At 34.8% G+C, this 12,698-nt stretch overlaps 1 protein-coding gene across 5 annotated transcripts in view; it reads right to left on the bottom strand.

Moving 5' to 3' along the window:
* Positions 1-614: 614 nt before the first annotated feature.
* Positions 615-12,698, bottom strand: part of RBM26 (RNA binding motif protein 26) — a 51,500-nt gene continuing 39,416 nt past the window's right edge. For 3 of the 5 annotated variants that reach the window (XM_062487794.1, XM_062487796.1, XM_062487795.1), the window contains 4 exons: positions 10,997-11,206; positions 9,207-9,293; positions 6,330-6,443; positions 615-3,016 (listed from right to left, as the gene is read on the bottom strand). In XM_062487794.1, coding sequence (XP_062343778.1) covers positions 2,927-3,016; positions 6,330-6,443; positions 9,207-9,293; positions 10,997-11,206 — 501 coding nt within the window. In that variant the 3' untranslated portion in view covers positions 615-2,926. The remainder of the gene's footprint in view (positions 3,017-6,329; positions 6,444-9,206; positions 9,294-10,996; positions 11,207-12,698) is intronic. The other 2 variants (XM_062487793.1, XM_062487792.1) reach the window with 1 other exon arrangement.

Genomic DNA, 12,698 nt, shown 5'->3' on the forward strand with positions numbered 1-12,698 from the left:
AACAAGGATGCTGCTCCAGGTGACAAAAGATTTCACTGCAAGCTATGTTAATAAGGATCTGACTGAAGTGACAATCATTGGCTAAGGTAGTAGCAAGAAGATGGAGGAGAGAGCAGAGCTGGACAAGTAAGACAGAGCAAGCCAACAAGAAATCAAATTAATTTGATAATGACAGAAATCTGTATAGAATCCCTTCAGACTGCAACTGGGACATTGTTTTCTTATGTTGAATGACACTCAACCAGCAAGATTGGTTTTGACTGGGATTGGTTTTAAAGTGAGAATAAGCCAAACCATTCTGATCCTGATGCTTTTCAACTATTCAGAATGTCACACGGTTACAGCAGGGACAAAATACAAACCAGTAGGAAATTTGCAGAAGGAAAGTGACAAAAAGAATTTTAAAATGTTCCTCCCCTTACCAGTAGAGCAGGATGCAAGGTTTTCAATGAAATGAACCCTGGATGGATGCATTATGAGGCTGAATTCAAAACAAACAAGCAAACTTGGAATCAAAGTTTTCAATTTATATGATACAGCCACTTCAGATGATTTGTAAGAAGCATCCATGCAAAAAGCCACACCTATAGCTGCATTAACTTGTGTTGAGTGACTGCAGTGAAAAGGCAGGTTTGAGCAGCAGCAAAGCATGCCACATACATTATGGTGCATGGACAGTGTTTTCTTGTGCTGTACCTGTTCTGTAAGACAACACACAAAAAATCTCCACCTCACGGACTTCAATTTGGCACCAATTAGAACAGCTCATTCAGAGCATGGGATAAAAAGGTTCTTACAATATTTTATTTTGCCTGAAATTCAGTGTAAAAGGAAATCCATTTTCCAAATACAATTCCTTATGGCAAAATTTAGAACTCAGTGTAACAAGCATGGCAGTCAATTGTGACATTTCAATGTGAAACTAGGACTGTACAAGAATTTAAGTGCATGTTTTTTTGCAACAAGATATGCGTACACACCAGGACAGAGGGAAGAACCAAACCAAAAGCTCAACAAAAAAAACCCCAAACCAGGATCCATTTCCTAAAATCCCTTCAAATAACTGAAAAGCACAAACAAAAATTCTACAGCTGGAGCTCTTCTCAATAGAATGCTAGAATGCTACTACTTCTCCTTTCCTCCATTCCTACTTCAGAACTGGGAAAAAAAAAAAAAAAAAAAAAGACAGGGACATGACTTACAGCAGTTCCACCTCTCTTTCCAGCAGAAGATAAAAGCATGGACTAAAGAAAACACCCTATTAACTGAAGTACTATCACAAAATCACAGAATATTTTAAGTTGGAAGGGACCCACAAGGATCATTGAGTCCAACATTTAAGTGAATGGCAGTACAGGCTCATATCCATCTATCTGATAAATAAGACTGGTTTCATGTACTCATGATGTACTCACGAATCAATGGAAGGGAAAGAAAAAAAATCAAAACACTATCCCACCCCTTCCTTTCAGAATAAATTAAAAAAAAAAAAAAACAAGACTTTAATACTTAATAAATGAGTTTCCTTTTGAAAGCAGTCCAGCAAAATGCCACTAGATGGAAATAAAAACAAGTATTTCTGAGAGGTCTTTGACTGCAAAGGAGTAGGCAGTTCCACTTCATAAGAAGCGACTTCAAGACCTCACATATCAGAAAGACCTGCTAGAAAGAGCCAATGAAGATTTTCTGTGGAGTACACTAACATTTCGTGTATTTTTGAACAGTGAGTATGTGCTATAGTGTGAACTTGGGATTTTCCAAGCGTTACTCTTTAAATGAAAAAATGCAAACATAAAGACATGGGAATATAAAAAATGCATTTGAAAAAATGCAATCATAAAGACATGGGAATATAAAAAATGCTTTAGTTGTGTATTCAATTTTTTAGAATATTACCTACTAGTATTCAGATCCTCCTCACATATTTTTCTAAATTGCATTTCAGTACTGCATGTTATTTTTGTGGCATCCAACTTTCTTCTAGAGTTGCACAGTGCAGAGATATTAAAAAATTCCTTATTGTTGGAGTATTATTCTATTTAAGATTTGACTTGCACCACTTTAAATTCAGAACATCTAAAAATATTTATGGAGAGTACACCATGTGTTAATGTAGAACATGATTGAGATTGATTTTATATATTTAGTATTATTTTAGTGTAAGTGATAGTGATTCAAGCTCCTTTTGTGAACATGGGGGTGGGGGTTGCCATTTGGAATGGTCTTTTCTCTTTTTTTTCTTTTTTTTTTCTTTTTTTTTATCATGAAGGACCACTGCCTTAGCTTTTTTGGTTATTGCTTTTTTTTTTCTTTTTCTTTTTTTTTTAAGACCATTCCATTTCTTTATTTTTTTAACATCTTAAAGTCATAAGGACTTATATGCAAAGCAGTCATACACTTTATCATTAAAACCCATAGGTAAAATACGTACACAAAACCAACAAAAGGCTAGTACATAGTAAAGCCTAAGCATACTACTATGCAATATTATGAATACATAACTTTAGAGACTTCAGTTTAGTACTGTTATCTATTCATTTCTGAAAACATTCACAAAGATTTTAAATGCAAATTTTCATTCCGTATCTGGAATAGAACAAAAATTATCTATGTTATAACAACTTTTGGTCATTTGTGTTTGACCAATTCAGTAAATTACAAAGAACCCAAAGAATTCTGTAACTTTCTGTAGAACTATGTAATAAAAACATTGCATATGTTCCTAGTATGATGTCTTTAGCAATCATTTACTGAAATGTAACTCAAACATCAATCTCTCAAAATGTATAACCGACCAGCTGCTTTTTAATCTATATCTGAATCCAACTTCATCACAAAACCCTTTTTAATACAAAGATGCAGAAGTACATTAGGTAATACTAATGCAACACAGGTGCAGTTCTAGCATTGTCGCCGATCAGTTGAATCATCTTCTCCATGAACGAGATTCATTCTCCTCTTCCTCTTCGTCATCATCTTGAAGCAGTGAGTCATCCACCAAAGATTCTTCCTGAAACTTCAAGAGAAAAATGTGGTAACTGTTAGATCAGAAAATGTTAAAAATTGAAAGGGAAAATACAAATCTCTGGCACTTGCACTTTAATAAAGAAAAAAAATTGGTTGTGAAGAGGCAAACACTAATGCTTTCAAGAAAGTACACTGGATGTACATCTTATATACATATATTATTAAATGGCAAATGAAACCTTTTCTTTTCAATAGACTTCAAGGTGACCATGACACATGCACCTCATCCTTACACAGCTCTTCTGATTCTTCAGCATATCATTCATGTCCAAGCTGCTATGTTCCCATGAAACTTAATATGCTAAACTGAAAACGAATGTTTTTTTGCATCTTCACAGTATCTGTGTCTGTTTTTATCCAAGAGCTAAATCCACCTGTTCCACAGTATCAAAACGGTTGACTCTGTTTTTATTTTTTTTTTTATTTTGACAGCTTAATCAACATTGAAATCAATACAAAAATTTAAACAATTGAGGCAGGGCAGCAGGTATTAAGGGAAATTCAAACAAACTGTAATTCTCCAATTCTGTTCCATAACAACATAGAAACTTGACAGACTTTAAAGCCTTTAAATATAAACTGTTTTAATTTCTATCTACATATAGACACAGGGGTGTATATAAACTGTCCTGTCTTGGAAATTCTTTAACAATCACACCTAACACAGCAAACTCAGCCACAGCTAAAGAGAGGACTAAAACACCAGGATGTCCTTCCCTAGCAAAACTGCCCCAGCTATTAGATAGCAGCAGTGTTCTTTCTGCTTATTCTTTGGGTCTGAAGAATTGTAGGGTTTTTGCTACAGTATTTCCAAGTTCAGCAAGAGGTGTGAAGAATGATTTGCAAAATCAAAAAGTCTTCCAATGAGAAGAGACTCTAGGCTGAAGAAAGCCTAGAACTAAGCCTTCTCTCTTTCCAGAAGGCTCTTTTACAAGAGGGAGAAACTACTGTCTTCATTACTCAAACACAGTTTCAAAAGGAGCTCTGCTGACACCTGACCCAACTGTCAGTGTATGCCTGTGTAGTCTGACCCTGACTAAAACACAGAAGCTTTCTGAGGACTTAGACTCTTTCCTGGTAGTCCCTGATGTTCAGTGAACTAAAACACAACAGTGCAACAGTCCAAGAAGAGGAATCCTAGGCAGGGCAGAGTAAGAACTCTAGAGAGCACAAGACTGAGGGACAGTAGAGATGATCAAAAAGCCAAGCTTCCATACAGGGGAACAACTATAGGGAGAAAAAATACCTGAGGGGAAGTATGACAGTGTCTCTGTATATTAAGTCTCTTAAAGAAAGTGAAGAATGAACATGTAGGTGGCAGTTCCAACAGAACAGTAGTTATTCAGGCTAGACACAGCTGAACAGTAGCATTCCCTGTTACAGGACATTACACAGATTCCAAAGAAGCCAGATAAATTAATACCATAAATACATGTCAAGGCCTTTCAACTACAAAGACACCACATCTCTGACTCATCAGGTCCCTGAACTGCAAACTCTTGATGATTAACAGCTTGTATCTACTTACACATTTTACACTCTTCCAAGGGTTCAGTTGTTGACTTAGCAGAGTCAACTTTTTAGTTAGGCACCCAGGTGCAGAACATAAGGCATCTAGGAAGTCCAGGTGCTTTTATAATTATCTGGCTACTCACCAAGGATCTTCTCAAGTGCTCAAATCCAAAAGACTTTTCTCTTATTTTCATAAATGGAATGGAGAACCCTGTTTTGTTATTAAGAATCTCACTGGGCTGAATTATATAGCATTTTTTTTCTTTATTTGAGACAAAATACTCAGTTTCATTCAAGTCTTAAGCCTGCTACCTTCTCTAGTACTCAGCTGAACTAACACAGCAGTATAAATATGGAATAATGAAGAAAAATCCTTTTCATATGTTTACAATAGCTGCTAGAAAACAAATTAAGCAAGTAGCAAGCAGACAAAATCAATGAACAGCTAAGGGTTGATCAAGTTCAACTCCTAGGTATTTTCCACAGGAATAATTAGCTAAGGCAGTTAAAAGGCAGATCTCTCTCTAGTTCACCTACCAACAAAACTTTCTTTCCCTTTCTTTCTTACTTTCCCTCCTTTGTCTGCTGAAATGTTTGTACATCCCTGCATGCCCTTCCTACATTACACAAACAGTCCCCTTTGCAACAACACACTTGCAACAACACACTCCTGTTGATCTACCCAGGCAATACTTCCCTGAAGGAGATGTGACAAAACACCTAAGATGCTCTGAAGATTCTGTAAGATAGTCTCTCAGCTCACTCACAGCTCATGACCATCTGACAACACTTGAAGTTTATGTATATGAGGAAAATTAGCACTCAGTAAATTAGAACGCACAGATGTCTAATGTGTCTATCTTCAACAGGCACACAAAAAACAAATTAGCATTTTTGGAGACAGGAAGGCAATACACAAATTGGCTTTCTTCAGGGAAAAAAACAGAAAGTGAACACCACCAAGTGTAAGAAACTAACCAAGTCTGGCTGTATCAAAGCAAACCTGTGAAGCTGCTTCTGCGGTAGATTTGCCAAAATGCCAAAGGAAAAAGATGCAGACAAAATATTGTCATCAAGTAAGTCAAGGTGCACTTCAGCTTTTCTATGCCAATAATGTGGATACAGTTAACTGACAGCAAATAAATTTGGAAAAAGATTGCTTGACTTTATCAACCCAGGTGACATTTATCATTCTGAATTCACAAGCATAGGTATTTTGAGTGTAATGAGATAGATTGCATTAATACATATTACCCCACTATTCCTACATTAACCAGTCAGGATTATTTGGACAAGGCTTTAGTATCTCTCGTGGACCATGAAGAAGACTAACACTCAGCAAGGGTACTGTAGACATCTGAATGAAGTCAGAAAATGCTCTGAATTATTCTTTCACCTGTATCATCTGAGCCAGATCTATAAAGGAAAATTAAGAGTCTGAAACCTGATCCACTAGGAAATTAGTGCCAAAAGCAGATGGCACAAACCCACGTTTTGGACAAAATCCTCTATCTCTCTCATGCAAATTCAAACCTGTGCCTTCCATTTTCTACATATATCCTCTGAAGTTTATTGTTATGTGAGAAATGAAATATTTCTGCAAGGAAAAGCAAAGTATCTAGACTTTCAACACCCTAAACCCCAAGAAATAAACAGAAATCTACTGTCTGATATCAAAATATGAGTTAGATTAAAAAATACAAGTATGAATCCACAGATAAATTTTCTTTTTTAAAAAGTTGTATTATTTCACCTTAAAAAAACAAAAAATAAAGAAAAAGCAAGCTTACTTCTTCTTCATCAGGTTCAGCTTCTTCTGTTTCAACAGCTGACATGCTAGCAGCAGGCTTGTTCCATGCCAACTTCAGCTCTTGTCCTTTGAAACGAGATCCATGAATCGCAGCCTAAAACAAGTTTAACTATCTTAGTTACAAGTGACTTCACAAAAGAAAGTCTAAGTTGTAATACATTCATAGCACTACTAGGTTAAATGAAACAACTTCATTCACTGCACACAGAATTCATACATCTTTTGAGGAAAATGATGAAAATACATTCAGAAGAAAATAAGCTTGGAAAGCCATAAAACATTTAGTAATGTGGGTAACATACTGAACCAACACCCTCCTGTTTTTTAGTACTATTTTGCTGAGTTCCTCACCTTTCAAAGACAGATACAAAACTGTTAATGCATAACTTACTGGAAGAAGTAAGACATCCCACAAATGATTTAACATATTTTAAAAATCCCAACAACCAAACAACTGAAAAAAAGCCCCTTTGTGATTACAAGTTAATCTACTGGAAAACTTCCTGTAAAGCTGTTGTAATTGAAATGTAAAAAAAATTAACTTATGGGATATTCATGTCTTTCTAAGTACCAGCTACATTAAGTGGCTGCTTTGGAAATAGTATGTTCAAATTAAAGTAACATGAATGAGCATAAATCAACGTTAGCAACATTCCGAAATAACCGTCATGGTCACAAAAGATTTATAGTACAATCTGAAAGTACAGCATAATGTGAAATGTAGAAACAATTACATGTTCAATGACATCTGAACATGAATTGTGTGATATTAAAGTCCCCAGGTATAAATTTTAAATCTGTACATATAAATTTATGATAAATTCAAAAGATTCTAGGCTTATTAAAATGCAGCTCAGGAGCTTTTTGTCCATGGTCTCATCACAATGTCACACAACTAGAATTTTCAGAAGTACTTATATGTGACATTTAGGTCCAGAAATAACTTGTAATCTTTGGAAGAAATTACTACTACATAAAAATGCAACATTTTACAATAGGGAATCTTCCTCTTCCTTCTAGGTTAGAACATATACAATCATAAAGCCTAGGCCTATTTTCATTTAAGAAGGTAAAATATCAGCTGCATTTACTTCATAATTTGCATCAGCAGAGGTTTTCAATTATTAGCTTCTGTAATTTCTCATAATGCAGCCTTAATGCTTTAGTTACAAACTAAGACATTCCAACAGAAATATATTTAATATGTAGGAGTAACTTAAAGAAAATACAAATTTTCCTAGATTTGATTGAACACAGTTTTCATAAAATCTTCATTTGAAAATGATGGTGACATTAGACAAAAAAAATCTATTCAAACATAAAGTTGACAATTAATGTTTTAATGATCACTAGAACCTGGACATCTCAGACATTGATCATTAATTCTGATCCTTGCAGTGCATCATACTCCATATGGGAGATGTAAAGACATTTCTGAATAGTCCACAAAAACAGATTATTGTTCTAGGTGACCATTTTTTTTTTTTTTTAAGTAAGCAGAACTTTCTCTCCACACTTAAAGAGTATTTCTTATGTAAACTACACTGTCAAAGAAGATGAAACTGCAAAAGGAAGTAACCAATACTAGGAAGTAACAAAATTAAAATCTGAACTTCAATTCATTTATGAATATACTAATTACAGAAGCTTTTATCTTCAAACAGAACTTCTGTTCACTGTTTAACTGTGTTCCTTCAATACAGCTGTACAATACTGTTTTTCATGCATCAGTCAGTATATAGCATGTACCATTAATTGTAGCTCATTTTTTAAAGAATAAACACTATCTCCATACAGTTAGTGCTTAACATTGCTATAGGTAAGAGTTTCACAAACAAAACAGAATTCTGTGTTTTTGTAAAGTATCTTTGGCATAGGAATATAAAAATATCTAACTATAAATTATATTTTAAGTGTTCAAAACTACTGTCACCAGCACTTAATCTGCATTGTGAATAGAAGTTATTTCTGTCAATCACCTCGCTGGTAGAGAAGTCTGGCCAGGTATGAAAACTCTCTTCAGGTAAACTCCACAAGATAAAATTTGTGCAAAATATAAACATAAAACGAAACCCTTCCATACAACCATACTGCAAATATGAATCCATTCTTTCTATAGTCCCCACTATTTCAGGAATATTCCATCCCAACAGTGACACAAGCATTTTAAGGAAAAAACCTCATTTGCAGAAAAATGATGTTCATTAATTAGTTCAAGATCACATAATATACCTATATTATATGCCTATACCATGGACCAAGAAAGGCAGGAGTCCTGCTGAGCCAAATGTATTAAGTTCTAATGATCCATATGTAATGATACTGAATTATAATGTAAATCAACTCTGGATTTTAGTTTCTAAAAGTTACTTCTGCAATTCTATGCTTCTGTAATTTCATAGATTTCTAAAAAGTACACTAAAAAGGGGAAATACAGAATCAGATCAAATCCCATTTACACTACAACAGCCTTTCAGATAAAGGTAAACTAAACTGATCCCAAAATAAACATACAGGTTAACTGCAGGATGTCAGTGAAGTTCCAGATGGACTATGAGGATGCCAAGTCTTCAAGTGAAAAAACCTGACAATTAAATTAAGATAAACCAAGACATCGAAATATCGATTCCTACATGTTTGTCTTAATTTCCCTCTTACATCCTGCACTTCGCTTTGCTATAAATTTAATTTCTTAAGTATTTCAGTAATATACAGTTCTGACATTTTTGTTTAATTTAAACTTTTGTGTCAACAGTTTTTAATCAGCTAGCAGTATTACACTTAATCAAATACAGAAGTATAATAAAAACAAAGTATTTGAATGCTGAAGTGTATTTTCAAGAAAGACTGTACTCACAGCTTCAGCTTCTGCTCTTGTTTTAAAAGTAATCACCGCGTGGAGAGAAGAGTCATCTATCTGGCAATCTTCAATCTCACCATATTGCTTTTGATAAACAAACAAACAAAAAAGTTTAGTGAAATAGTTCTCCCACCACTAAAAATGCAGTCCTAAATCAAATACCCCTCCAAAAAAAGTAGGAAATTAGAAGTGTATCTTTCACTGTCTTAATGCCAGAGTACTTGTTCTAGCCAAGGAAACAGTTACTTGTACTTGCACTTCTAGAACACCAAAATGCTCTCATCTCTGGATTTCCCAATTCCTACAGGTATCAGGTAAAAAACTATGACAGAAATAGGCTGTTCTGCTTCAGTATTTCTCTTCTGATTAGAAAGCAGGGATCTTGAAATGATGGCATTAGTCTATTATGAAACTCTTTCACATAAATATTTCTTGGGAGTCAGGAGCTGTAGAAAAGTTAGAAAATTTAACTGTATTTCAGCATCTTAATAACATGACCTATCCATGTAAAGGCCATGATGGTACTGCTACCTTTGATGCCGTCATCACTGTAAGCTGCAATGACCAACAAAAAAACACATCTGTGCAAGTGGACTGCACTGCTGATGTACACAGGGTTGTAGTATGATATTACAAAAACAGAAATACATCTCAGAGCATTTCCAATGGAATTTGCAGGAAGTTTAAAACACCGAACTTGCAACCTGTAAAATTCAATTATTATTTCTCAGTGTTATCCTATTAACACTGTGAATGGAATTGTATTTGTTCATGTTGCTAAGTTTCTGTGTTTCTTTTCGATTATTATTTTGGCCTGTTAAAGATAGTAAGTTTCCTGTAACAATAGAGACAGGTCATGGTTTGGCTTTATATTTTTTTTTTTTCCAAAGCTTCTTACATAACTGCCTGACAGGACATATTAAGCACACTGACTGGAGTAGAATTTAGTGGACTAACTGGCTCCTGGACTCCTCCCTTCAGAGAGAACCACTGCAACTAAATTTTGGGGAAAAAAACCCAAACAAAGTGGAGATTCAACTTATATTCTTAGCATTTATTCCCGAAAATGAGCAAATTTGCTTTTATTATACTCTTTTTTTTAATGGAGGATAAGTGTTTTTATAAATTCATATTGGCTCTTCACTATTATATTTGCAAACAGAAATCTGCTAAAAATTATTTATGTATCAATTTATCATTTTTTAGACTAAAACCAGAAAAAAGTAAGTAGAAAAAGATCTGACTTCTTAAGCTTAAGTACATGATTAGAGAAAAATGTTTCAAGATCTTTTCAAGATCTAAATATAACTGCACAATTTTCACTCTGACTCTTAAATTCAGAAAGTAAGGCAAAAGCACTGAAAATGTTCGAAGGAAATTTTCATTAAGAATTTATTAAGATAGTTCAGCAAAGACAGACAGACTTCAGGTACTGAAAGTTTGGCAATAAATCAATCTTTCTTCTCACCATCCCTTCAATTAATCTATCCTTCTGTACCTAAAAAATTGTAAAAACCTTACATACGTCCTGAGCAAATAAATATTACAAGCCATTTTTCTTTGTGAGGGGGAAAAAAAGCCTTGCAAATGCTATATCATTACAGCTCTAACTAGCTGAAGCAACAGTGTATTCTTCCTGTTTCACCTTTTCCTAGTGCACCCTCTTCATATCATGCTAAAGATTCGTTCCTACATAATATTTCCAGATGAACTGACGCAAGAGAAAACAAGTCATTCAATGGAAGGATGTTATCCAAAGGGAAAAAAGAAGCGCAGTTGTGCCATACCGCAAAATGAGGCAGAAGATCTTCTCTGTCGCTTTCGGTGAACGCAGAGATTTCCAGCGCCCTGGGCCGATGATCCACCACGGCGTGCACAGGAACTCCTCTGCCTCTCCCCCGGCCCCGTATTCCTCTGCCTCTGCTGCGCGACGCACCCCGGCCTCTCGCATGAACCCCTCTACCGCGAACTGAAGAGAGAATCCCTCGCTTGGCAGCCTAAGACGTTTACACATAACATATCGAGAGATTAAAATTCACCATTTACATATTTAGATAGAATTAATAGACGTGTATTCGGATGTTTCTTAAAAATACACCCCCAAGAAAGCCCCAGAAAGAGCAGCTAGCAGGTCTTAAAATAACAAAAGGTGAACATTTAAACAACATTCAAGAGCTAATTAACTAAAGGTTAATTATTACCAGTATTACTATAATGGGATGGAAATAGGAAACGAGAACCAGGTATCAAAAGAGCTCTTATCTTTGAAGATGCACTCCTCATAGGCAAAAGCAATGTGATACCACCCATGAGGAAATAATTTTCTTATGGCTTTATGCATTAAATTATTCAGATAATTTTATAATAGTATCTAGTTTGTTTTTTAGTTTTTTATAAACAGAATCCTGAGGCATTTGGGTTTTTTTAGTTTTGTGCTTTGTTTGGGTTTTCTTAAACATCTTAAAATGTTTAAGTGAGTAATTTGGGGAATGCTGACTTAAGAAACAAGCTGTAAACTATTTTCTTTCAGTAAAGCCATGGTCACCTGGAACAGAAAAAGAGGTTACAAGTCAAAGAAATAACACATTAAATATTGTGGGAATCAAAGTCTCAAGCACAATATGTGAAAAGAAGTTTTTAAAATAATTTTTAAGAATACTAAAGAATCAATTATCATGGGGGGGGGGGGGGCGGAATCATATCCCTCTTGTAATCTATACAAGGGATATATTTCATGCTGTTCTCTGAAACATGTAAGCGTGCATTACTGATGACCCTGTCTTCCTCCATCTACTTCTGCCGGAATTTGCCAAAGGCTTCAGAAAATTCATTTAAATATTACTGTCCTGAAAGAGTTTTTTTCATCTTACTCAAAATACAAACAGACTTAATGAGAGATGGAGTAGGTAGGATTAGCGCACTCAGCTACGATGTAACTTTATCTTGAACGTACACCTACTCTTTCCATTTTACATGTCATTCAATTCACATAGTTTCTAAGGTACAGAATTTATATACAAGCTTTCAGCACACTTATCCAGTATTACTCACCATCAGAAAACATATTGTTAACATAAGCTTTTGTGTCATCTCTATTCAACTGGCTTGGTTGATTAGCAAAACTATTTTCATAATTATCAAAGCTGCATAACAAGTTTTAAAGTAAGGTTTTAATGCAACTTCGCCACACGTATGTGCACTGTATTCCTATGCAGTAATACATAAGACATGACCAAACTTCATTAACACAAGAGCCATTTAAGCGACACAGCAGCCCTGCTTAACAGTAAAAAGAGATAAGATTATCAAGTGATTCAAGTAGATATTACACAATCATAAAGGCAAGAAAGTGCAATATAACACAGAATAACACCCACAGCATTCATAATTTCTAAATTAGACACACATATGAAGAATTCTTTGCAATCATCTCAATTTTTTTTTTAACGCAAATACTTGAAGAAAAAACTGTTTCTACACATTGAAAAC

Source organism: Cinclus cinclus, chromosome 2 (assembly GCF_963662255.1).
Source record: "Cinclus cinclus chromosome 2, bCinCin1.1, whole genome shotgun sequence".
In the NCBI taxonomy this organism is placed as follows: Eukaryota; Metazoa; Chordata; class Aves; order Passeriformes; family Cinclidae; genus Cinclus; species Cinclus cinclus.